The sequence below is a fragment of the Salmo trutta genome, chromosome 26 (genome assembly GCF_901001165.1).
Source record: "Salmo trutta chromosome 26, fSalTru1.1, whole genome shotgun sequence".
NCBI classification, from domain to species: domain Eukaryota; kingdom Metazoa; phylum Chordata; class Actinopteri; order Salmoniformes; family Salmonidae; genus Salmo; species Salmo trutta.
The window spans coordinates 4,376,039-4,403,962 of NC_042982.1; the positions used below are offsets into that span (position 1 = coordinate 4,376,039).

At 41.4% G+C, this 27,924-nt stretch overlaps 1 protein-coding gene across 2 annotated transcripts; it reads right to left on the reverse strand.

The window, feature by feature from the left end:
* Positions 1–27,876, reverse strand: drd2a (dopamine receptor D2a). 2 transcript variants are annotated; one of them, XM_029714446.1, is made up of 8 exons: positions 27,382–27,876; positions 14,585–14,895; positions 4,977–5,086; positions 3,856–3,992; positions 3,073–3,275; positions 2,121–2,207; positions 1,509–1,893; positions 1–1,098 (listed from the first exon to the last, which is right to left on the reverse strand). In XM_029714446.1, exons 2-8 carry the CDS (start codon positions 14,861–14,863, stop codon positions 902–904), a joined length of 1,398 nt encoding a protein of 465 aa, XP_029570306.1. In that variant the 5' UTR covers positions 14,864–14,895; positions 27,382–27,876; the 3' UTR covers positions 1–901. The 2 variants fall into 2 exon arrangements, with proteins under 2 accessions (XP_029570306.1, XP_029570305.1); XM_029714445.1 differs by lacking the exon at positions 27,382–27,876 and adding an exon at positions 26,696–26,785.
* Positions 27,877–27,924: the final 48 nt, after the last annotated feature.

A 27,924-nucleotide genomic window follows, 5' to 3' on the forward strand; every position in this document is an offset into this window, starting at 1 on the left:
CATGTCTCATAACTCAATTTATTGGACATATTCACTTTTTTTTAAACTTACATTTCATGAGAATTCATGTAAAGGAGCAATGTAACATGCATCACATTTTCATTGCAGGCATATAATCACATAGAATGTGTTTATAAAAAGCATCTACAGGAAATGTAAATAATAATTGTACAAAAACCTTATTCATGGTCCTTCCAAGCCAGATAGGAGCAATTCACCAGTGGTGGCTGTAGAGGGTTTTTGTATAATAATAACAATAATAGTAATAATAATCATACTATTATTCATAATATTTCAATTTATCACAAATGTGTGGCTGCCTCTCTTGCCAAGCGGACCAGTGAGAAAACTATGAGTCAAAATGTTTAATCTCTATGTAACACACATTCCATTCTGTGGGTGGTTTAAAGATGCAGAGCTCATGGATGACCAGTTTAATATTATCAGGTTTAATACTGAGATGAACACTGATTTGTTGATATCTAGTTGTTCTTTGCGGGATTCAGCCATTATCAAAAGACATCATATACACAGATTAAATAGCTGGCTTGCTTTAGTATTTTTTTAAAACATCTTCTTGTGTTTTCATTACATTTCTTTACATGGATGGCTCTTAAGTGACAAGCATGATGGTTAAGACCAATATGACATTTCCAAGAAACAGTTCATTGATAAAGATGTTACTCCTCGATATACATTCATGTGGGAGAACATGAGTCCACCAAATAATCCACAAAAGTCCCCAAGACTTCATGTGTGCCATTTACTCAGTCTCTCCATTTGTCAAAGATCATCACCGAGATGAATGGTCATGTGCGCTGTCCTCACGTGGATGAGGTATATTTTAGTAGGCTATAAGTGACGCTTTTCTTCATTCCAGCTCCCTTCTCAAATGCCAACCTTAGCAATGCAGGATCTTGATGAAAGCTTTTCTGAACTCTATATTGAAAGTGGTGTATATGATGGGGTTCACCGCGCTGTTCACATACCCCAGCCACGTGAAAGCATTATACATCTCCGCAGGAACCTTGCATGTGGTGCAGTGGGTGTTCAATATATGAGTGATGAAAAAAGGTAGCCAGCATATGATAAATACACCTGAAAAGAGAGAGAGAGAGAGAGAAGACAAAATGTGAAAAGATCGAAGAAACCAGCTAGTACCATGTTACTGGATTGATGTGAACATTGAACAGTGTCCTGAAGATAAACTTGATAAATATGTATTTCTCATCAATGAAAATTAAAAATGTTTCCTTGTCTGACTTTCTGCCTGTAAGCTATTTTCAAGTTAAGGATTACTAAGTGAATACAATATATCTATACAGGCCATCAGAAAACTACAGTTAGTAAAATAAAGATATCAGCTACATTTTATTGAGTTGTCTTATCGCTTATGATGTGTGAAAGTAAAATTAACTTTACCCCAATGTCTCTGTATCCCTCCTCTCTCCTGAAAAGTTCAACAGTACTTTCAAACATTCAAAGTGGTATTCATGTTAACAACTTACCCAGGACTATGGCTAACATTTGAGTGGCTTTCTTTTCCTTCTGTTGGGAGATCTTTCTCTTACTCATGAGAGTGGGCTGCTGCTTGATAGATGTCTGGGTTTTGCCGTTGGGTAAGGCCTCGGTCTGAAACGCTTTAGCCACTTTGGGCACTTCTGCCAGTATGTCCTTCGAGTCGCCGTTCTTCTCCACTTTGATGGAGCTCTCAGGCGGGGAGGGGGGCACGGAGGTGGGGCTGGCGTTGGCCTTGGTTGACGGGAGGAGCTGGTGGCTGACAGGCGTGGCGGTGGCATTGTCCACATTCTTCTGTTTCTGAGGGTTGCAGTTGGTAATCTCGTCCAACTCTATGTCGTCCCCTTCGTGGGCCACCTCTTTGATGAAGATCTGCTGACAGAGATCAACAACAATGTTAAACGGTAGTAGTAGTAGTAGTGGTAGTAGTAGCAGCAGTAGCAGCAGCAGTAGTAGTAGTAATGTAGCAGTAACTTCTATAGCTTGCTTACAGGGAGAAATGGGAACAATAGAGGTGACACCTTGTTAACTGCCTTTGAAAGTAAAGACATTCCCTTCTGAGAGTTACTCTGTAAAAATAGCACAACAAATACTTGACACACCACTTTTTTCTTGTTGACAGGAAAGTTCCCATTAGGTTTCACAATCACAGTGCACAGCCTCACATCTCCTGGGTGACTGCACTTCTCCTGAAACAACAACAAGGGGAGAGAAGCTAGCACACAGTCACTGCACAGGCACCAAATGGTCTCCGAGTCGCTCTTTGAGAGGGCACAATTCTAAAGAACAATTAACAATAAACAAAACCAATTGTAATTCTATTGAGTGTACGCCGTTATTTGATTCCCATTCGAGTCATTACGTCCATAACACTCAATAGAGCAGAAATAAAAAGTCACGGACTTAAACTGACAATATTGTTTCAGAAATAGTTTATTGACTCACAGTATAAAAGTGATGAGGACTATTTGCCTTGCAATTGCCTAGTACGTTCTGAATGTATTTTATTTGCCCTCTCCCTTCCCCACACCAAGACAAAAGGTATGCATGTACATGAGCAATGTAGAGAAACACGGCTTCTTTTCCTGTATTGATCCGCATTAATGTCACTAAAATCAATATCCAGAAAAGGAAAAGGTCACGAAAAGGTACATCATAATTACTGTTGCATTTCAGCTCTCCTGCCAATCTAGTAGGCCAATGAACAATGGCCAAGTGGGATTTGTCATGTGAAATGACCAATTACAGCAGAAAATGTTGCTAATAATCTCAATACGCGAAGAGAACCCTCTTAAAACGCCTTAGGATAATTCGCTTGTGTCCTTTTCAATCCTGGCTAGAATTCTATCTACTGTGTTTTTCTTGCCCCCCCCCCCCCCCCCCCCCCCCCGGGAATAGCAAGCACTTTATGGACAATGTTTAGCTTCCTCATTTTTGACTTCAATTCTCCAAAAACACATGACACGTTGTTGACAATGGATTTAATTGAATTGTCTCTCCTAAGTGTGTCAAGCACTTCCATTTTTTTTAAAACACCATATGCAGCCTAGTCACCTTTAACGTGGTGCCTGTGTCGTGGTCGCCTGTCCCTTGACACGAGCGCTTTGTGTTCACCCGTTTCCGCCGCTTGCGAAGCACCACATAAATCTGCACGTAGACCAGCAGAGTGATGATGAAGGGAATGTAGAAGGACACAATGGAGGAGTACACCACAAAGGCCGGATTGGCGATGATGCACAGGGACTCGTCGCGAGTCGCTAGGGAGGAAAACAAAATGACGCGCCGGTCAATACAGACAACAACAATACCAGTCAAACCAGTAGCCTTGCACGAGCGAGCAGGAACAGCTCATTGGAGCAGGAGCCATTCTCTGTAGCATGACGCAGCTTGATGTACAAGTACAACCCCTGGACAGGACGCTAGTCTATTGCAGAGTCTTATCCCCAATGTACCTCCTTAATTCTGAGTGCCAAGCTGAGACGCAATCGGGTCCCATTTATACAGGCTTTAGTATGACTAAGGCCGAGGATCAAATCACTCAACCTTTCAATCTCAATGTGGACACTAAGCACAAGGCCACTGAGTTGGTCAGTACAGTGCATAACGCCTAAAAGGGTCGTTTTGGATGAATACACAATGTGTATGAAAAAGGAGCATTCAAACTAACCACCACACTGTTCGCCTCATTCACAGCAGTCATACAATTTAGTATCACCTATCATTGTCATACGGAGTCTACTCCTTAGTCCCATAAAAGCTGAAATACTGTGGAAGCACTGAGCAACGGCAAAGAGCACAGTGCAACAGAGCAAGGTAGCCCAGAGTTCCTGCTATTACCTGTGTTATTTAGGCCGAACAACAGGGGGCATGATATCGCAAAGGACAGAACCCACACCACCGAGATCATAACAGTGACTCGTCTTCTGGAGCTGTAGCGCGTGTTGTACAGCATGGGCATGGCGACTGCTGTGTATCTGTCGTGGAAGGAAGCAGAGGGTGAGGAAAGACAAGGGACAAACACCGTAGGGTTAGACAAACTGCCAGACATGATCCGATTGCACAAGTACACACACGTTATGCCACATTTGAATATGGCTTTTCAACTGTGCAGACTAGACGTGGAGTGACAGCAAACACCTGTCTCTATATTCTCTTAGTAGGGACATCAGGGATGTGGGGGTAGAAAAAAAAGGTGGGTAAACTCTGAGATGATTTAGCGTAACAGGTGCATAAAGGCTATTCAGGAAACAGAACCCAAACTATAGGCTTGTTTTACTCCAATGTTTGTAAACAATGTAAGTGTAAACAAACACTATATATAGCCTCAAAACATGGTTAAAACTATAATTTTGGATGGACAGTCCTTGCATCCATAGCTCTGTCTATGAATTTGACAGTGGTTACATTTTTCCAGGCCCATCCATCAGCTGTTTACCACAACAGAGGCGGTTGGCCACTTTTGTTATTGTTTCAATTAAGGACTCTAGATTTAAGGGTACTCTTTATTCAATAGTACAGATTTAATTATGAAACATGCATGAGTCTTATCTTAACAACCTAAAATAAGCCTCTGCAGTATAAACAACTCAAAGATATTCTCCATACATACTAAATGTACAGACATTTTGTATTTAAATACAAATCACTTCAATAAATATTTAAATTACCTCTGAGCTAAGTATTCACATAACCAAGGTGAATATTTGTTCTGTACAGGCATTTGAGTGACACAAAAATCAGTGAAGTGGAAAATCATGCAAAATGAAAGTGGCATACTGCATAGTCCATAAATAATGGAATTGGTATTCAATTAAAAGTACCAGATGGGTTCGCAAGTAGGCCTTTTAGGCCCAGACGCAACTGAATTTTCTTAAAGATTTTCAATCTCAAGATATTCACTGCAAATCCACAATGGCACCTGCATTCAGTCAAGATTCAACAATTTCATGAGCACTTACCGATCAATGCTGATGGCACAGAGATTGAGGATGCTTGCAGTGCACATCATGACATCTAGGGTGACAAAGATGTCACAGTGGATTTTACTAAACCTCCACTCTCCCACCACCTGAAAGAAAGATGTTCCAACATTTAGAGACAACAGTTTAATCACCCTCAAGCACTGGCGCAAACACTGACTGTTTTTCAGTTGCAGTTCAGTCACACACTAAAAATCCCACCTTACATGTTCCTAAATAGATTGTCTTCTATTTTCATCTGTTCTCATGAATCTTCCAATACCTGCTCCATTAACCACAATTTCCCTGTCACTTATATCAGAATCAATCAAAAAACGGTGTATACAGTAGATAATGTATACACTGAGTGTACACTGTTCTTTCCACAGCATAGACTAACCAGGTGAATCCAGGTGAAAGCTATTATCCCTTATTGATGACACCTGTTAAATCCACTTCAAATCAGTGTAGCTGAAGGGGAGGAGACAGGTTAAAGAAGGATTTTTAACCTTTGAGACAACTGAGACATGGATTGTATAGGTGTGCCATTGAGGGTGAATGGTTAACACAAAATATTAAAGTGCCTTTGAACGAGGTATGGTATTAGGTGCCAGGCGCACCGGTTTGAGTGTGTCAAGAACTGCAACTCTGCTGTGTTTTTCATGCTCAACAGTTTCCCGTTTGTATCAAGAATGGTCCACCACCCAAAGGTAATCCAGCCAGCGGCAGGCTAGTGGTTGAAAACGGGTCATTGATGAAAAAGGAGAAAGGAGGCTGACACGAATTGGGCAGAGCAACAGACGGGCTACAGTTAGTTAACTGACAGTCCAGTACAACATTGGTGCCTAATGACCCATAAAAGAACGCCCACTCGTCGTACCTTGATATGAATGGCAGCCGATAACCGTAGAGTTCCACTTCTTTCAGCGGAAAACAAGAAACTGCGGTTGCAGTGGGCTCAGGAACGAAAACACTGGACACTGGAGAATTGGAAAAACATTGCCTGGTCTGATGAATCCTTTGTTCCTGCTGCTTCACGCTGATGGGAGGACAAGGGTATAGAGAAAACCACATGAGCACATGCATCCATCATGCTGTGAGTCAACAATGCAGGCTGGTGGTGGTGGTATGATGGTGTGAGGTGTGTTTTCAGGGCACACACATTGGACCCCTTGATTAAAGTGGAGTAACGTTTGAATGCCACAGGGTATCTGAACATCATTGCCAATCACGTGCATCCCTTTATGGCAGCAGTGTATCCATCTGAAAATACCATTTTCTTTACTATTTTTTTCTGCATTGTTGGGAAGGGCCCGTAAGTAAGCATTTCACAGTTAGTCTACATCTGTTGTTAACAAAGCATGTGACAAGTAAAATTAGATTTGAACAGCCTGAATCCTTTTGGAATGGATGCTATTTTCAGATACGCTGTGACATTTTAAACGTTGCTCAATTGCTATCAAGGGACCTAACGTGTGCCAGGAAAACATTCCCCACACCATTACACCCCCGCCACCAGCCCCTATTGTTACCCCCAGGCAGGATGAGGTTAGGGACTCCAAATCCTGACTCTGCAATCAACATGATGCACAGAAAACGGGATTTGTCAGACAAGGCAATGTTTTTCCACTCCTCAACTGTCCAGTGTTGGTGATCGCAATGCCCACTGGAGCCGCGTCTTCTTGTTTTTAGATGATAAGGGTAAAACCCGGTGTGGTTGTCTGCTGCAATAGCCCACTCGTGACAAGGACCGGCGAGTTGTGCGTCCCGAGATGCCATCCTGCACACTACTGTTGTGCTGCGCCGTTATTTGTCTGTCTGTGGCCCGCCTGTTAGCTTGCATGACTCTTGTCATTCTACTTTCGGCCCACAGGACTGCCGCTGACTAGATGTTTTTGGTTTCTTGCATGATTCTCTCCCTTGACACTGTGAAAAGCAGAGGATGCTGGCTGAAATAATGGAACCAGTGCAGCTGGCACCGACGATCATAACAGGCTCAAAGTCGCTTAGTTCATTCGAACAGTAACTGAATGCCTTGACGTGTGGCTGCCTGCTTTATATAGCAAGCCACATGACTCATTGTCTGTAAGAGCAAACCATTTTCGTGAACGGGCTGATATACTTAATAAACTGGCCACTGAGTGTATGTACACTACAAAAGTATGTGGACACCCCTTCAAATTAGTGGATGTGGCTAATTCAGCAACACATGTTGCTGACAGGTGTATAACATCTCCATAGACAAACATTGGTAGTACAATGGACTTAATGAAGAGCTCAGTGACTTTCAACGTGGCACCGTCATAGGATACCACCTTTCCAACAAGTCAGTTTGTCAAATTTCTGCTGTACTAGATCTGCCCCGGTCAACTGTTAATGCTGTTATTGTTAAGTGGAAACTTCTAGGAGCAACAGCGGCTCAGCTGCGAAGTGGAAGGCCACACAAGCTCACAGAACAGGACCGCCGAGACCTGAAGCGCGTAGCGCGTAAAACTCGTCTGCAACACTCCCTAACTGCCTCTGGAAGCAACATCAGCACAAGAACTGTTCGTTGGGAGCTTCATGAAATGGGTTTCCATGGCCGAGCAGCCGCACACAAGCCTAAGATCACCATGCGCAATGCCAAGTGTTGGCTGGAGCAGTGGAAACGCGTTCTCTGGAGTGATGAATCACACTTCACCATCTGGCAGTCTGACGGACGAATCTGGGTTTGGTAGATGCCAGGATAATGCCACCTGCCCCAATGCATAGTACCAACCAATACTGCCTTTCATTTTTTTCGGCATTGAGCAAATTTCAGGTCCGCTGAGCGCAAACTTGAACTTGAAAGCACCCGCTTTAAGTTGGCTACTGTGGCTATTCGATCATAACGTAGACCTACCCGAGTGGCCTTCCGTCAAATACAATGGAGAAAATCCATTGCATAGCATTTTAACATGGAAGTAGCTGTTCTCTCATTCAGCCTAGAGTTGCAGCCAATGTGTGGTGTTCAATGTAGGCCTACATTCCATGACACTTTTGAAAAACTTGCAGGGCTTGACATTAACCTCTTTAACCACTTGTCCTTCTGACAAGGAGGTGACTGAAAATGTTGTTGTTTGATGCAAGAAACCCCTTTACAAACAGCTCTGGTGGACATTCCTGCAGTCAGCATGCTCCCTCAAAACTTGAGACATTCGTGGCATCGGGTTGTGTGACACAACTGCACATTTTAAAGTGGCCTTTTATTGTCCCCAGCACAAGGTGCGTAATGATCATGCTGTTTGATCAGCTTTTTGATATGCCACACCTGTCTGGTGGATGGATTATCTTGGCAAAGGAGAAATGCTCACTAACAGGAATGTAAACAAATTTGTGCACAAAATCTGAGAGAAATACGCTTTTTGTGTGTATGGAACAGTTCAGTGTATTTTTATTTTATTGGGCTGATGGTGCATGCATCTGATGGTCAGTCTCAGCGGAGGGAGAGAGCAGCAGACTGAGGGTTTGCCTCTCGACATCCCTCCGCTCTCCCTTTCCTCCACTGACACTGGCCAAAAAGGGTCACCGTCTTCCAGCTGATGGCGAAACTCGAGTCGCACCTCATTATTTCTGCCTCATGCACAAATTCATTTTGTTACTCCTATGAACAGAGAAAGTGAAATATTCCTCGATATTAATTAAAAAAGAGCTAATAATAATAACAACGCAAGCCTACTTTCCTACTCATGGAAAAAGGAAGAACACACATTTTATGGTTTATGAATACAAAGTGTTGACAATGCTGAGTAAGAAGTTAAACATGAACTCATTCGTAAAAACTACATCTCTTTGTTGTATTCATTGACAGTCTCTCTCCAGTCATGGTTTTAAAGTTTAGAAATATCACAGTATCAACTTCATTGTAGCTTTCTGTCATGCCTGCTACGTTACTACAGACACGGTCATCTCAGCCATCCGATTGGCCAGCTATAGGTCTATAGTGCGCTTGATTTGCTCTCTAGGCCCTCCGGGAAGGCAGAGTTTGTACCTTCAGATACATGAAATGGTTAGAAATGGCAACAGTTCGCCTACCCGGGATGCAGGGCAGCTGAATCAGGTGCACCTACCGCCAACAGCCTGAGACAAAAAAAAATAGGAACACAAGGCTTTATCATTGGGTTTTTTACAGAAATGTTTGATGATCGACCAGGAATGCCTTGGAGATCAACCAGTTGGTGACCACTGCTCTAGAAAGTAGAGTGAAGTTCAATCTCGTGCTTGTCTCTGTGGGCTGATATTTCTGCACAGCAATCCCGGAGGAAGCTGCGCGACAGTCTCGGGCTACTGCGCGAGAGGGAACATTGGTGCCAATTGTAAAGTTTGGTGGAGGAGGAATAATGGTCTGAGGCTGTTTTTCATGGTTCGGGCTCGGCAGTGAAGGGAAATCTTAACGCTACAGCATACAATGACATTGTAGACAATTCTGTTTCCAACTGTGTGGCAATAACTGGGGGAAGGCCCTTTCCTGTTTCAGCATGACAATGTCCCTATGAACGAAGCGAGATCCATACAGAAATGGTTTGTCGAGATCGGTGTGGAAGAACTTGACTGGTCTGCACAGAGCTCTGACCTCAACCCCGTCGAACACCTTTGGGATGAATTGGAACGCCGACTGTGAGCCAGGCCTAATCGCCCAACATCAGTGCACAACCTCATTAATAGTCTTGTAGCTGAATGAAAGCAAGTCCTTGCAGCAATGTTCCAACATCTAGTGGAAAGCCTTCCAAGAAGAGTGGAGGCTGTTATAGCAGCAAACTCCATATTAATGCCCTTGATTTTGGAATGAGATCAATTCCCTTTTTCCACATTTTGTTACGTTACAGCCTTATTCTAAAATGTATTAAATAAAACATTTTACAGACTCATTTTTCCTCACACACAATACCCCATAATTACACATTGAAAACAGGTTTATAGAAATTTTGGGAAATGTATTCAGACTCTTTGCTATGAGACTCAAAATAGAGCTCAGGTGCATCCTGTTTAAATTGACCATCTGTGTTTCTACAACTTGATTGGAGTCTGTGGTAAATCCCATTGACTGGACATGATTTGGAAAATCACACACCTGTCTGTATAAGGACCTCAGACTGGAGCCAAGGTTCACCTTCCAACAGGACAATGACCCTAAGCACACAGCCAAGACAACGCAGGAGTGGCTTCGGGACAAGTCTCTGAATGTCCTTGAGTGGCCCAGCCAGAGCCCAGACATGAACCCAATCTAACATCTCTGGAGAGACCTGAAAATAGCTGTGCAGCGACGCTCCCCATCCAACCTGACAGAGCTTGAGAGAATCTGCAGAGAGGAATGGGAGAAACTCCCCAAATACAGGTGTGCCAAGCTTGCTGCGTCATACCCAAAAAGACTTGAGGATGTAATCGCTGCCAAAGGTGCTTCAACAAAGTACTGAGTAAAGGGTCTGAATACTTAGGTAAATGTGATATTTCTGTTTTTTATTTGTAATATATTTGCAAAAATTTCTAAAAACCTGTTTTTGCTTTGTCATTACGGAGTATTGTGTGTAGATTGATGAGGAAAAAAACTAACAATTTAATCAATTTTAGAATAAGGCTGTAATGTAAGAAAATGTGGAAAAAGTCAAGGGGTCTGAATACTGTCCGAATGCACTGTATGTATCTATGTATGTATGTATGTACAGAAAGAGAGAGAGAACTGCCAAAATGAAGAAAACACTTGAGTAAATGAAGGACAAAAAGTACATTGAAAGCAGGTGCTTCCACACAGGTGTGGTTAATGAGTTAGTTAAGCAATTAATATCCCATAATGCTTAGGGACATGTATAAAAATGCCCAGTTACCCATTATTAATTCTAATTTATGTTTTTGCGCAATATTCCAAATACCTGTATCGCAAGAATCTCGTGTTTTTGTATTTTTTCATGAGCGTTCATGTCCGCTTGTTCTCATGTTGTCTTTTTAGTCTCGTCTCCTTCGCTCCTTCTGTGGGGTGCACCTTGCCATTTACACTAGAGATGTGTGTATAATGACGAGACGCACGTCTCCGCCCTAACCATGGGAGTTGTTGTCCCAAAGGAGGGAAGAGAGGCGACAAGCTTAGGCCCAAAATAAGCCCATAGAAACGCATTGGCCTTATTTTGGACATATTTTAGCGAGAGGTTTGCTTCGCTTCGTCCTCTGGTTACAAACACACACCCTTCCACTCACAACAGAGAGAACCCATTCTTATTAACAAACCACCTCCACTCTCCACAAGAACAGGGCTCCCATGGTGTAGCTACTAGATAACATCCCCGCATGACTGACAGTGCGCTTCGAAGCCCGCCCATCGTGGCAGATCCTCGTTTCCCCTACACCACTACTGAGAGTGGTCCTTTGCTTCTCACTCAGTTTCTCACTGAATTTTATTGGAGTCGTCAAGCCCAGAGTTATCCGCATCTCACCTTTTTTCTTTCTTTTTTTTTTTAAAACAGAAAGAGCTGCGAAGCTGGGCTCATAGAGACCTGTCTGATTAATCTCTGTTCTGAGGCAGTGTATTATTAATTATGCCAAGCTCAGGCTTGAAGAGGGTTATGTCTTTGCTCCTGGTTGTCTGTCTGCCGCCCTGCCAGTGATTAAAGAATGATCTGACAAGCCTAATGAAAGCTCCTCTATACCAGGCTCCACACATCAGGCTATTAACACTCCTCCCTAACTCGTGGGAATGGAGCTCATGGCTAACACCCATAGACATCATGGATCATGGTAAGGGCTTATTGGAAACATACATCTACCGCCACCATGATGTTAGCGGAGGGCTGCCCTGACATTGGTGACATGGTAAATGCAACACGGCAAGAAACCCAATTGCTATGTTAATGCCGACTACGGCCCGATACATATTTTCTCATTTGGTCCTGGTGTTTTGTTTTTCTCATTTTGCGTCGAGATTGTACATTAGATATCACACTTTCTCAGAAATGCCAACATTTAATTTGCTATCTGCACAGACACTTTGTTTAACATACTGGGAGGCTGGCTGGGAGGAGAGAGGCTAAGCATCTCTCCCAGCTGCTCATCAAAGCCAATAAACATCTCAAGACCTAAGGTCATCTAGCATATGCCAAGAAGAGGCTCTCAATATACCACATTTGGCATGGTCGAATGAAGGCAAAATGTATTCATAATTAATGCAAATTTAGCATTTAGCAAGAAAGGGCAACAGTGCTCCTGCAGCAGACTGTGACAAGCACATTACCACGGCTTGTTATTGGACTACCTGAACCTGAACAAGATCTCACCACCAAAATGAAAAAAATACAATAATGGTCTCGCAGCAAATTGCAATGGTTTCCTGGGAGAGGGACGATAATCCGAACATGACATTGTAATAGCAAGAGATCGATGTGCTTATTTTTGTTGTGTCAAAGCATAATCCTACATAACATCTCTTTTCTCCGCTAGAAATCGAATGTTTCAAGAGTGTGAATCATCCAAACCAACGCAAATCCACCCATTTCACTTGAAGGCAGTGCTTATTCTCATGTTAACAATAAGCCCTTATAATGTTGCCAAGCTGCAGCCTACTGTGTAAGAGGCCGATATTTTAATTTGTGCCATTTCCAAAGGCTGGTTATGCTACTATTAGTCTGTAAGACAAAATGAATGGGATTCGTGCACAACAAACCTGCAAAGCTCATTCGTTATATCCTTAACTTCTTGTTAAGAGTGTACTAATTGACACATGACCTTAAACTTGGTATCCTTTGTAACACAATTGAGAGGCCTGTTTGAAAAGAGCTGAGGGTCACTGTGGAAAGGTTGTGTAACGAGTTAGCCTACTGTATGTGGCATTTCTCAACCTTTTGTCAGAAGTAGCCTAGCGGTTTAGAGCTTTGGGCCAGTACCCGAAGGTTCGAATCCCTGAGACGACTAGGTGAAAAATCTGCCTATGTGCCCTTGAGCAAGGCACGTCACCCTAATTGCTCCTGTAAGTCGCTCTGGATAAGAGCATCTGCTAAATGACAAAACAAAATGTTTTAATGTAAAATGAAAGTACACCATATAAACACAGGAGAATCATTCTGGTTTTCTTCGACGCTAGACGAAGAGATCGAGTCACAGTTTCTCTCCAAAGCACATGACAGACTATAGATTGTAGTGTAATTTGATAGCCCTGGTAATCAGGAGGCAGGCTCATTGATACACACACAGGATGATTATTTCACTGCAGTCTTGGATGGCCTCTCATTTCACTGGCCAAAGACCATGGTCAAAAATAACATCTTAAACCTGTTCAACGTCCTGCTCTCAATTGATTTGCTTGAATGAGGTTGATTGTGTTGCTGCCCAAGGCTACCGTTCTGCTGCTTTACATCGCAAATGTCACTGGGCATTGATTCAACCTTATGCGGTTCTTCACAGCACACACCTAGATCACACAAGACAGTTTTAAAAGTCACATCACAAAATAATACATAATAATTCACCGATGTTGTCTAGCCTAGCTACAGTGTAGCTGGGGAATGAGTACACACGTTTTACATTTTGACATTGCCAGTGCTGCTGCTCCACATACTAAGCTAGATAGCTTCGTAGGTACAGCGGCCCTTTATTTTCATGATGTGAATTTATTAATTTCCTCACTTTGCTCAAACTTAATTATCTGACCTCCTGTCTACAGTATCAACATTACAGCCTATTTGCTAGAGTGATTACTTTTTTATTGAGTGACTCGTTAAACTGTCAGTTCTAATATGCAACGCTATTTCCCACAATTTAATGCTGATGCCATCTTAAGTCTTATCTATTCAATTCCACAGTTACATTGCATGAAACCATAATTACCTACAAGATCATTTCTTGTTGACAGGGAAAAACTGTTTGATGGATTTCAAATTGAATATTTTATCACGTGGTAAATTGGCATCATAAAACGTGATGGCGTGTATTTTTTTTTCTCATGCACTTTAAAGCCATGTAGTACTTTTTTTTAAAATATATTTTTAAACGTATTTAGAATTAATTTTGTTCAAATTAATATCTTTAACCAGTTATGTGGAGAAGATACACAATGAAAACAGACACACATTGCATTCACATCGTTCCAGCAATTATAGCTATTGTCTTTATCCTTTCATTTACAATTTCTTGTCAAAACAATTAGGCCTCTGTTTGCATAATGCTAAATGCTTCAATGACAGACACCTTGGGAAAGTCGTTCCGTAACCAGACCATTAATAAAGAAGTACTTTGAATGTATTCTTTTTCAGATCAACAATGTGGCCGTTATGATTTGTTTTCATTTTGGAGGACTGAGTGGGAGGGTCAATGCAAGGGCAAAATCAAAGAGGATGGGTAAAAGAAACCCTGATTGGCATAAGTGTAATCAAACAACCCGTTGTGTGTGTTTGTTTTGCTTCAGCTATGATTGTGTACGCAATTTGCTGTGAAAACTTCATGGAAAAGTAAACTACACTTCACCTTTAAGCCTTTTAGGAAATGACAAAGGTGCCTGGCTGTACAGGTAGCCTACCTCCGGCAACCACAGGGTAAAAAACAACACTGTATCTTTAGCTTCAAGCCTTTCTGCCAATGACAGAGCATGGGTGGGGGTGTAGGTAACCTACCTCTAGATAGACCACCCAGGGCATAACCAAGGTGGCCACCAGCAGGTCAGCCACAGCCAGGCTGACGATCAGGTAATTGGTGGTGGACTGGAGAGCCTTCTCCCTGGACACGGCCATGCACACCAACACATTGCCAAAGACAATGACGAGGATGAGCAGCGTCAGGAGCATGGCATAGTAATTGTACGGGTGCTTCTGCCCACTCTCCGTGTCATTGAAGCTCCCATTCCCATTGTCCCAGAAACTCTCATTGTAGGCATACTGTGTGAGGACATCCATTAGCTGTGAGTGACGAAGGCCGAGAACGGGCCCTGAAATGGACACAAAGAAAAAAAGGGAGAGAATTTACATATTCAGCTTTAATTACAAGAGCTATGTGTTTGTGTGTGTGCGTGTGTGTATGTGTGTGTCAGCTAAAATACATTATTGATGAATGCGCATTTACATGATTGTCTTTATCTCTCTCTCTATGCGTGTGTCTGCATTTTTCTTTTTGCGAATGTGTGTGCATGTGCGTGCATTCGTGTCTGTGTGAATGCCGTCTGTGACTACGACGGTGCGCACTGTACGTGAGGAACTTTCTTTAGTGGTTTTCTATCTCCCTCTCTCGCTCCCTTCGTCACATGCTCCTGCCTCCTGCCTATCTGAAAGCATTGCCCCGGGGACACAGGCCTGTGCCTTTACCCTGCAGATGCCCTGTGCTGTCTGAGCTCATTTATTGCCCGCTCCAATTCTTTATTTATGTGAGATTGTTCTCACTGCGGTCCTGAAAGCTTGTGTTGGAAGTGGTTGTCCATGCAGTGCTCACTGGGGCTGTACCAGCCTTATCGTTATACCTGTTGTGCATCACGTACGCTTTATCCCAAGTTGCGAGATAACGGCTAGCTATCTCCCAATCGTATACACAGTTTGAGATACACATCGAGCTCGGGGTGTGCTAAGAAGTTGAAGTCAGAGGGATACTCCTGCAGGTCACACAGGTGAAACTAGTGGAGTTTGTATTGTGTCAAGATATAACCAGATATTGAGGCCTTTACGCTCCACTAGGAGCTCAAATGAATAAGCCAAGTCAGACATGACTATTGACAATCCATGGATTTACAGAATTATTCAAAAACACAGGCTGGAAACCACAGAGATACAATATCATACATTCGATTGAACTGTATTGCTGAAACCCTTTTATAAGAAACACACATTACACAATAGCCTATTATCTCCCTTTCTGCCAGCTCACTGAGAGGTTATTAGTGTCTTCTCTCTGGCATTGTATGACATCAAATGACTCCATATCCAATCATAAGCTGACCTTATAACCCTCACTTCCATCATCCATGAGTAGGTGACCTGCCCTGAAGTGCAGACCTGGATGAACACTCAACAACCCCCATCTAGCCACAAGCATCAATACTCCCTGCATAGCCTACGTCATACTCCCATAGCAGCACAGCTGACTGAAGGTTAGATGGAAGATGATGATTGGAATGTGTGTGTGTGTGTGTGTGTGTGTGTGTGAGAGACTGGGAGAAACCTCCAGTAGATACCACCTCTGTCAATCTGGAGTAAAAGTGTTCGATCTTATTCGGTGATAGCAGCTATTTTAATTTGTTTTCTATCTGCCGCAGGCCTCTTTGATGCTTGGTTGAAATCATTGATGGCAACTAGCCAATTACAGGCTGTGAATCCTCGATTGGCATCTGTTGTCACGGTCCAAGTACCTACTGACACATAAGTATTGTAGGTAATGTGGAGAGGGAAGCCTCCGTACACTTTGACCCATGCACATTTGAAGTTCACAGTACAGCATAAACAAACACAGAACGCAGTCTTTTTTCACAGAAACGGATTGGCTGCAGGGCATTTAGGGCAAATGCCATATGGGCTGATCTTTTTTTTTTTTCTCAGCAGAATGAAAAAAATATAACGATGTGGGGGCCTCAAGTAATAAAATGGTCCAGTGTGTTAGAAATGCCCGGGTTGATTTCTGGTTCCAGTCCGTCCTTGTCCTATATAGTCATCATATACCCATTTTGCCTCGGTCTGACTGCCTACTGACATGCTTTGGGTAGGTAGTCATCATTTAGCCATTTTCTAAGCAGGGTTATTGCACCTCTACCGTGCAGAGAAGAGAAAGCCCTCCCTGGCCTGCATACAGTAGCACTTAGTGTCTCTTCCCTTTATCTTCTTCTTTATCTTCTTACTGCAATTATTTCCTTCAATAGTTACATCCCTAAGAATAATTACCATCCTTGCCCTCTAAATGTGAATCTATTTCTGTTTGGAACTTTTCCCAGATATAAAAATTTTTTTAAAGGAAAAATGTTCAACAATAGAGAATTGATTGAGTTCATAAATTAATAGAAGCTGTTCCAGTTCCAAAATGAATTCACCGTAACGTTTTCTAAAACAGTGGGGCCCCGATAGCCACAAGGACAGGGATAATAATTCAGCATTTCTCAGGCTCCAACTAAAGTACGACCTGCAATTTCAATGACGCTCTTCCAAGGTCCAAAAGCGTGTGGCTCACAAATTGATTCGGAGCCAAGAGGCATTCCTGTGTACAGGTGGTCAGATATGGGTGAGTAACTGTTTAAGGGGATGTTTGAGGGGGTGATTCGAATGACAGTTGCATAACATCAACAAACCTCCCTTTGATATCTTGAACATGAAGTAGCACTTCATCACCCTGTAAAATGTTTATGGAAGAGATTTGCGTGTCACATATTTTAGAGCTAGGGCAATTGTTTGTTTACCTGTTTGAGTTGCTAACACTGGTGAATGCTGCAAACACTGAGGAAGGAAAATGCTCATATCAATGCTTTACATTACTTACGATTGATACAAAGTGTGCCCAGTAAAGGCCAGTAAACATTCCAATACACTGACAGCTGAAATGGTATGTTGACCATATTTGTGAGAAGACAATATAAGAATAAAAGGCCTGCACTTTTGATAGAATCCTACTAATTAAATATTTACCAACCTCCAGATGGGTTCAAGAAGACAACAAAGTTCACACCAGTTGAACTGACTCAATAGATTATATGTCCATCCATAAACTGCAACGTAAGCATTGGGAACCAATAACCTTCTAAAAACAATCCTAACTTTAGGCATGCCCAGACATGCTGTCAGAATATAATAGAAACCAGGTAGTTGTTCTACTGATGTTAGCAACTAGCTACTCAAATAAAGTAATGTGGGAAGCTGTGGAGCATCTGCCTGTTGGAGGAAGCAGAGAAGGGGGACGTTAACAAGCCTCCAACTGCCTCATTAGGTAGTGGGGATGCTCTTTCCTAACAACAAGCCATGTCTCTGGTGAGGTTCTTTGCCTACTTTCCTACTCAGCTGTCTGCATAGGAGACCCAGGTGAAGCTCATGCTTGTAGGTAAAGCCCTAGCAACAGAGCATGACATACATTTATTTCAAATGTTGCATTCAACCTGTTTGAGATGTTTGCCATGGGTTTGTGAATAATGTATTTTTATTTTAAAAAATTACTAAAGAGTTTAATTCGTGTACGTAGTCATGCTGCCACAATACATCTCCCTTTACAAGTTTAGCTTTTCTAAGACGGTTTTCCCTTTGTTAACTTCTAAAGTTTCCCATTGCCATGTTTTTTCTACTTTCCCCAATGCAAATTCAATAAATACCCAGCATGCTATGGTAAATTCATTGCATCTTGCAACTTGTACATCAAAACTCACTCAATTGTCTTGCAATGTTGGAAGAAAATCCGATTTGCAATTGTGCTTGATGTCACGGTGCTCTCCACAAGTCGCACCAAAGACCAAAAAAAACTGAACAGCGTAGTCCCTCATATCGAAAAGGTCATTAGTAGTCTTTCAGATCTAAACAAAATAGCTACACTGACTATCTGAGTTAACCTTGTGTCTTTATTGACCTTTTTATTCCAGTATTTTGCACTGTCTCTATGCACACTCACAGGGCCCTACACACTCACACACACACACACTCCATCTTCTCACTCACACATAATATGCACTTACATGTACATTTATACTAACTCCACACACACACCAACTCACATACAAGCTGTTGCTACTCTCTTTATCTTATATCCTGTCGCCTAGTCATCTTACCCCTATACATATTTACTTACAGTACATCACTCCAGTATCCCTGCGCATAGCAAATATGGTATTGGAACTGGCCCTGTATTAGGGATGTCCCCGACCAAAAAATCTGGGTTGACCAAGAGTCATCCTGTTCTTTCAACTAATCGATTGGTTGAAATGTTTAAACTTATTTTATCACATGTATATATACAGACACCCTATGTGTTTGGCTAAAATCAACTACATATGCACTGATCTTGTCTGATGCTTTAAGCACACTGTTTGATTAAATAATTAAGAAACACAAATAACTCAAGAAAGAGCCCGATGGTAACACAGTGTTAAAAAAAATGACATTGAGTGTGACTGGTGCACGTTGTCTCGCTTTCTTCCCTACTGTGGCGAAAAGGCACCACGGCACAGCTAGTGTTTATTGCGCTGTCTGTGCTGAAGCTGCAACGTACATTCAGCCATTTAGTTTCTTACACAGTATGCCTACAAATCCCTAATTTGTTTAGGAAAATAAATCCCTATTCCCCCAACCCTTGCTCTCTTTACGTGAAACATGTAAGCACCACATGCATGTGACCAATAGGGTCGGACCTACAGCCTATCACAATCAGATCAATAAATTGGTTATAACAAACTCCGAACACAGTAACACGTGACAGCAAAATGGATGCGGACGACGTGACAAAGAAACTCGAAATGGGCGAATGTTTACTGGTTGCTCAGGAGGGAAAGGGGAAGTCAGATCTGTGGAAGACATTTGTCTTAGTTGTGGAAACTACTGGAGATCCAGATAAAGGAGGGTATAGGATCAAGCATTGCGTGAGCATTATATGTGCCAAACAGTTACTGTTAGATTACAATATTATACTTTTTCTGACCATTTGGAACAGTGTAAACACTAAATAAATAAGTGTACCAGAGAGTCTGTTTTAACGAAAAAATATCTAAATATATAAAGCCTTTATTACAGCAGACTAAAAACAGTTGCATGCATTCGCGAATTGCAGTTTATTTCTTGTTTTGGGCGAATTATTCACAGCTCCCTTTGTTATTTAATTTTAAAACTAAAATGCTTCATTGCATTTCAAAACATGAATGTCTCATATGCTGTGTGATGGCATGAACTAATTAATTACTGGTTGATTGATAGATACAGTAGGCTATATAATGAAATATAGGCCTAAGGATGTTATGGTATTAAGACTACCTATAGTCTTAATACCTATAGAGGCCTATAGCTCGATGGTGGTTATACAAGGCTACTATAAAAAAAACGAATAATGATAACGACATTACTTATTATTACAATGATGATCATAATAATAATTGTAATAATAACAATAAGAAGGAGATGAAGAAAAAGGAGGGTATAGGAGCGAGAGCTGCGTGGATATTATGTGTGACAAACAGGTGCTGTGAGATTACAAAAACATATATATGGTTTGGAACAGTGTAAACAACACTAAATCAATTATAAGTAATACCAGTCTGTTCTAAAGCTAAAAAAAAATGGTAAAGCCTTTATTACAGCGTAGCAAAGATTAAAAACAACCGAATCTGTGAAACTGCTTTATTCTACATTCTTCCGTTGCACGAGGCTTGGTGCTGATGGAATCAGTAGGCTATTAAACAATCACCCAAACAGGCAACAGGATCTGTCTTATTTCTGTAGATATATATGGATGATTTATAAAGCCAGGCACATTTAACAGTTAGGCTATTGATTATAGATCTAATTAAGTTGGGGTTTCCACTCTACTCAATTTTCTTAGACAATTAGGCTAAGGCAAGGGCTGTTTCCTCATCTCTGCTGCTGCTGCCTCCGCCGCATTGTTCTCAATTCCAATATGCTGGTTAACTTTGATATTATGCACGTTGCCACATAGGGAAAGGTGCCAATTCTACGGCGCACTGAAGGCTATGTTTCAGAAGCGCGGACAGCGATCGTCTCCAACGTGGGAGAAAGCTCATTTGTTCTAAAATAACATTTGATTTATTTGTGTTGCACCATTATTTTTACATAATATAACCATATACAATTTCAGTATCACGTCTTAGAGTGATGGACTGTGCCATCCCAATGGCCTCCGTAATGGATTAGACCACTGGGACAGGCGCAAATCATGTGTCGACTAGTCGACTAAACGGGGTCAGCCCTACCCTGTATATAGTATGCTTACTTACTTATTGTGTTCTTTATATTTGTTCTTATTTCTCGTGTGCTTTTTTTCTAGTATTACATTGTTATTGATTATTGCATTGTTGGGTTTTGAGTTTGCAAGAAAGGCATTTCACTGTGTGACATTAAAACTTCAAACTTGAAACTCCAGCTGTGTGTGGGAAGGTTCAATCTGAGAGAGAACAAGGACAAAATGAAGAAAGGAGAGCCTATAGAGACTATGAATCACACACAGAAGTAATTACAGAGATATTATTGATTTAACAACACTAAACCTTTTATTGAATGAATGCCCGTTATGTTAAAAATGGGTACATGCTATTTTCAGATGTAAACCTTTAGTAAGAACATATTTGATTGGACCATTACTATATCGAAGCCCACAGTGAAGGTTATATATATACAGTAAGGTTTTGTACCAGTTTGGGGAAAAATATCAAACTGCAATTCAAAAGCTATTTCAACTATACACACTCACACTGTGTAGTCTAACATTTAGATCTTCTTGAAACGTTTCTCGACTACAATCACAAAAAGAGAGGTTCTGCACTTCAACGCTGGGTAAATGTTGTTCCCTACACACCTCACGTCTGTCAATGTCCCCAAACATCTGTTTGCGCCAAGGCTTAATCTAAAGCTAGTATTTCTGACTAAATGTCTACGGGAACCCGCCCAGATCTAGTACCACATTCACAGTTAATGGTCCTTTGACTGAACATGTCGCACACTGAGATAATTGTCGAGCGATTTCATCTCTCTCAAGCACTTTTCTTTCTTTCGCTCTTCCTTTCTTCCCCCTCTCGTTGTCAATCTGTGCACAATAGTCGGTCATTTGGACAATCGTCTCGAACCTGTAGGTAGTTCCTTGTGGAGCCTAACGTATCTTTTTGTTCATCTTTTACCTGTGCACTGGCATATACAGTTGAAGTCGGAAGTTTACATACACCTTAACCAAATACATTTAAACTCAGTTTTTCACAATTCCTGACATTTAATCCTAGTAAAAATTCCCTGTCTCAGGTCAGTTAGGATCACCACTTTATTTTAAGAATGTGAAATCTCAGAACAATAGTAGAGAAAATGATTTATCTCAGCTTTTATTTTTTTCATCACATTCCCAGTGGGTCAGAAGTTTACATACACTCAATTCGTTTTTGGTAGGATTGCCTTTAAATTGCTTAACTTGGGTCAAACGTTTCGGGTAGCCTTCCACAAGCTTCCCACAATAAGATGGGTGAATTTTGGCCCTTTCCTCCTGACAGAGCTGATGTAACTGAGTCAGGTTTGTAGGCCTCCTTGCTCGCACATGCTTTTCAGTTCTGCCCACACATTTTCTATAGGATTGAGGTCAGGGCTTTGTGATGGCAACTCTAATACCTTGACTTTGTTGTCCTTAAGTCATTTTGCCACAACTTTGTAAGTATGCTTGGGGTCATTTTCCATTTGGAAGACCCATTTGCGACCAAGCTTTAACTTCCTGATCAATGTATTGAGATGTTGCTTCACTATATCCACATAATTTTCCTTCCTCATGATGCCATCTATTTTGTGAAGTCCACCAGTCCCTCCTGCAGCAAAGCACCCACACAACATGATGCTGCCACCCTGTGCTTCACGGTTGGGATGGTGTTCTTTGGCTAGCAATCCTCCCCCTTTTCCTCCAAACATAACAATGGTCATTATGGCCAAACAGCTCTTTTTTTGTTTCATCAGACCAGAGGACATTTCTCCAAAAAGTACAATCTTTGTCCCCATGTGCAGTTGCAAACTGTAGTCTGGCTTTTTTATTTCGGTTTTGGAGCAGTGGCTTCTTCCTTGCTGAGCGGCCTTTCAGGTTATGTCGATATAGGACTCGTTTGACTGTGGATATAGATACTTTTGTACCTGTTTCCTCCAGCATCTTCACAAGGTCCTTTGCTGTTGTTCTGGGATTGATTTGCACTTTTTTCACACCAAACCACGTTCATCTCTAGGAGACAGAACGCGTCTCCTTCCTGAGCGGTATGACGGCTGCGTGGTGCCATGGTGTTTATACTCGTGTACTATTGTTTGTACAGATGAACGTGGTACCTTCAGGCGTTTGGAAATTTCTCCGAAGGATGAACCAGATTTGCGGAGGTCTACAATTTTTTTCTGAGGTCTTGCTAATTTCTTTTTATTTTCCCATGATATCAAGCAAAGAGGCACTGAGTTTGAAGGTAGGCCTTGAAATACATCCACAGGTACACCTCCAATTGACTCAAATGATGTCAATTAGCCTATCACATTCATCTTCTGCACATCCTACCATTCCAGTGTTTAATTGCTATATTGTAATTACTTTGCCACCATGGCCTATTTATTGCCTTACCTCTCTTATCCTACCTCATTTGCACATGCTGTATATAGATTTTTCTACTGTATTATTAATTGTATGTTTGTTTATTCCATGTGTAACTCTGTGCTGTTGTATGTGTCGAACTGTTTTGCTTTATCTTGGCCAGGTCGCAGTTGCAAATGAGAACTTGTTCTCAACTAGCCTACCTGGTTAAATAAAGGTGAAATTAAAAAAAAATATGTAAATCAGAAGCCATGACATTATTTTCTGGAATTTTCCAAGCTGTTTAAAGGTACAGTCAACTTAGTGTATGTACATGTTTGACCCACTGGAATTGTGATACAGTGAATTATAAGTGAAATAATCTGTCTGTAAACAATTCTTGGAAAAATTACTTGTGTCATGCACAAAGATGTCCTAACTGACTTGCCAAAACTATAGTTTGTTAACAAGAAATCTGTGGAGTGGTTAAAAAACAAGTTTTAATGACTCCAACCTAAGTGTATGTAAACTTCCGACTTCAACTGTATACATAATGGTGTCACAGCATATGAACTAACAGGTTATAGAGCAAACAACAATTATCACAACACATACTGTAGGTTTCAATATGGAATTTTTTCCTGGCTTGCCTTCCCTGGTGATTTTACCCACGCACCACTGCTGTACCTGTGATACTTCATCTTGCCATGCAGAAGTAACCATAGAGGACATCCACATTAATGTGTGTGCACGGTTGTGCGCACGCGTGTGCGTGTGTGCATATGTGTGTGGAGAGAGCTTTGACAATTTAGCCTGACTGTGACTAAAGGAGTTAAACGTCTCACAGGGGAGCATTGTCGCTTTATAATCCTGCAGTGGATGAGAGAGAGATAGAGGGGGAGAAAGGATCTCCACTTCTAAGCACCCAAAATAACCAAGAGTGCTTGCTTACGATAAGGCGAGGATTTCACCATGGACCATTTGTTTAAATAAGGTTTGTCAGGAAACATTTCAATCAAGTGTGACGCCAGATGTATGACGTTTTGATCAGCTTAGGATAAGAGTTCAAAGGGACCAAGGGCCATCTGAAGGTTTATACAGGCATTTGCACAGTAGGGAAGGTTATCATGGGAAGATCTCAATTGCATACTCCTCGCATCCTCTCTCTTCTCTCCTTGTCTCCTTCTCAAAACCCATTCGACGAGAAAGACAGAGGTCCCTCCGCTCTGACCTTCTCCTCCAATGGGTTTAGAGAAGGATACGAGGAGAGAGGATGTGAGGAGTATGCAAAAAGTTTCAATAAGAAGGGGTGTTATCCAAACAGTATATAGTAAATGGTATTTTGGAAGCAACAAATACTAGGGATACTGTACATCAGACCTGAGTTCAAATAACATTCATTTTCTATAAAATAATTGAGCTGTGCTTGATTAAGCTTGCCTAAAAGTGCAAATCCTGCCCAACTGGCACTCCAGACAATCAAACACTTTGAATTTGGAAGAAGACAAATGCTATTTGAACCCAGGTTTGCCTGAACACATCACACATGCTGTAAAATACATAACATGCTCATTCCTGGTCAGACACTTTCCACCCCTCCATTATGTTGACATCAACAGCCCCTTAATGAACAGATACACAAGAAGACTGTAATCTACACCATTATAAGTGGACCATATCTTTTATAGGTTTTTGGACTTAATTGCCTCCTCCATCTCCTTTCCTTTCAGTGATTATTGCTCACAAGAAATGTCCGGCAGTTGACACACTCGGAAAAAGGGACTCAAAGTGGGAATATCATTCTAGTTGTTGGTTACAAATTCCAATTCCAAAACAATTCAATGACATATATGTGAAAACCCCAATGTAACGAGCTTTCAATGTCGCATAATGACTACCACACCAGAAAACTATGCCTTTAATGTGTTATTATTTGAAGGTTGTTGTTATCGAAACTGAAGGTATGCAAACATAAGCCATGGTGTATTGGCAGACTACAGTAGAAGTGTGTTGATGTCTCAACTATTCAATGGAGGTCTTCATAAATAATGGGAGACAGCTAGCTATCTGTCAGGGGGACATCTGCTGAAGCCTACAGTCTACCTCCAAACAAACCAACCATGACTCAAGCATGTAAACAAAGCCAGATTGATTCTAAAAAGTAGAATCATTCTCGTTCAGAAACAGCTAGGGTAGGCCATCTATACGCAGGGTCTCCCAAACTCAGTCCTGCCCCCCCCCCCCCCCCGCACTACACAGCTGATTCAAATAACCAACTCGTCAAGCTTTGATTATTTGAATCAGCTGTGTAGTGCTAGGGCAAAAAAACAAAATGTGCACCCAGAGGCAAGGACTGAGTTTGGGGTCTATAGGGTAATTTCAGCAGCTTGGATTGCCATCAGTAGCACAAGAGTGAGATACAGTACAGAGTAACCAGAGAGCTGAGAGGATCGTATTGAGATGGTATGGAGCTATAAGCTTCCGACCTGCCAGTAAGCAAGGCAATGGACAGCACAAACGGAAATAATCATAAAAGAACCATAACATAGCTTGATCAGACCAAAAATCACTGCAATTCAGCTGCGATAATGGTTGTTATTTTCCGTGGCTTAAATAATTATAGCACACAGTGTGTACATTTCTGCCCGTCTCTCCACAGTTTGCATTTAAGGATGTTCCTCTGCAGTTGGAGAGTATTGAGTCATTTTAATTTTTGCCACCATTCAGGCTAATTGGTATTTCTCAGTAATTGTGTAATTGTTTTAAATATGTACCAAAAGCTTGTGGGCATTTTGTGCAAAAAAAAAGTGAATTGTTAAATGAGCAACAATGAAAATAACAATTATTATCATCATTGTCATCTTTGGTTATCGGTACGACTGCCGGCTGTGGATCACACCTTATTTTCATCATTGCTCATCCAATCATTTACTTGTGAGGGACAAAACACTGTTTTAGCTAAATCTGATTTTTTTTAAACAGATAAAAATACACCTTATGGAACAGTGGGGACTGTGAAGAGACATACACACAGGCACAGCCACATGCATACACACAATAACATACGCACTATACACACATGTACACATGGATTTTGTGTTGTAGATATGTGGTAGTAGAGTAGCGGCCTGAGGGCACACACTTACCTTGTAGTGAAATCTGTTGTGAAATGTATTGTAAATGATATAACTGCCTTAATTTTGCTTGACCCCAGAAAGAGTAGCTGCTGCCTTGGCTAGTAGATAATAAATACAAATACAAAAATGGTATAGTATAGAGTATAGTCAAAACACACCCCTTACATGTGTAACCCTCATTGATTTAGAGATATCCTACTGTATAATGTATGTACTTATAGTTTATATGCTAAGGCAACACATTTAAGAAATACTGAAGATGGTGCTGCTATTCTCAGAGGCTGTTGATAGGAACAAGAAGCTGTACGAGAAGAACTGGCAGTTCCTTCATAGGATCACAGACACACACACCATCTATGGAGCAGAGCAGACCATAAACATTCAATAAGTCTTTAAATGGCTTACTAGTGGTGAGTGCGTGTACAATCATCCGTTTGCTTTGTCCTTTCATCGAGGCCTTTGAAGAAGACCAACAGGCAACCTTTTCATGCTGTATTATACCTGTGACATATTACATAGAAATTATCCCTAAATCTACAAAAATAGATGCAGAGAGCATTCAAACAAACACACACACGCACGCACGCGCGCGCTCGCAGGCACGCACGCACGTATGCACACACACACACACCACAAACTTAAGCAAGCAGACTCATACATATTTATGCATGCAGGCACGCTCGCAAAAACACACACATAAATGCGCACGCACGCAGGCACGCACGCAAACTCACGCGTGAAATGTTATAGCCTGGAGCACATAATTTAGTTGATCATGAAACGATCACTGCCATACAGCATATGGTCTAACATAATAAATGACTCAATACCTCATCAATTTATACAATTCAGGCTTGCGCAAATTGTTGCTAATTGAAAACTTAAGTGGGAGAATCATTCACTACATGCAAAAAAAACCGAATAACTATATTATGATCTTGAAATATCACTTTAAGCAACTGGATCTAGTCTACACTTTCCTTCATAGTGCAGGCATCGGGTAGCCTATGTCTACTCTTCAATGTGGACACCGTGTCAATTTAATGAGAATTATACCTGTGTTTAGGTGTCAGAGCAAGATATGCTCTTACCTTCACGCCATAAGTTTGATTGAATCACTGGTCTTATAGGGATCCGTCTTTTAAATCCAACGATATCCAAATTCACCGCTTTTGATGTCCTCTGTTTGGCTTGAACATTTTGCTGACAGTTCTCAAATTGTTCATCGACTCTGGCTGTTCAGAAGCAAAGGAGAAGTTGTGCCACCAAAGGCACTACCATATGGTCTGATGAACGCTCTTCACAAAAACATTGTTTTATAAAATCCTACTCAAGCTTTTTTATTTTATTTTACTTAAATATTTTACTTAAGATTCAGGCTATCTTAATTCAGCCTCTTTGATGGCGTGTAGCCTACGTGTGAGAGCAGCGAGATATCCGTCTCCTCCCCGCACCGTTTACCCACTACGCAAGAGGTAACCTTCAACACTGACAGTGGAACAGTCGCTCCAACTATTGGGAGCAGAAATTCAGACTGTGTATCATTAAGGCGGGGCTAGTTCTTAAACCTTTGAAAAAAAGCAGATCTGCATTTTTCTCCTAAAATGACACAGTTATATTTAGTTTATGTATAC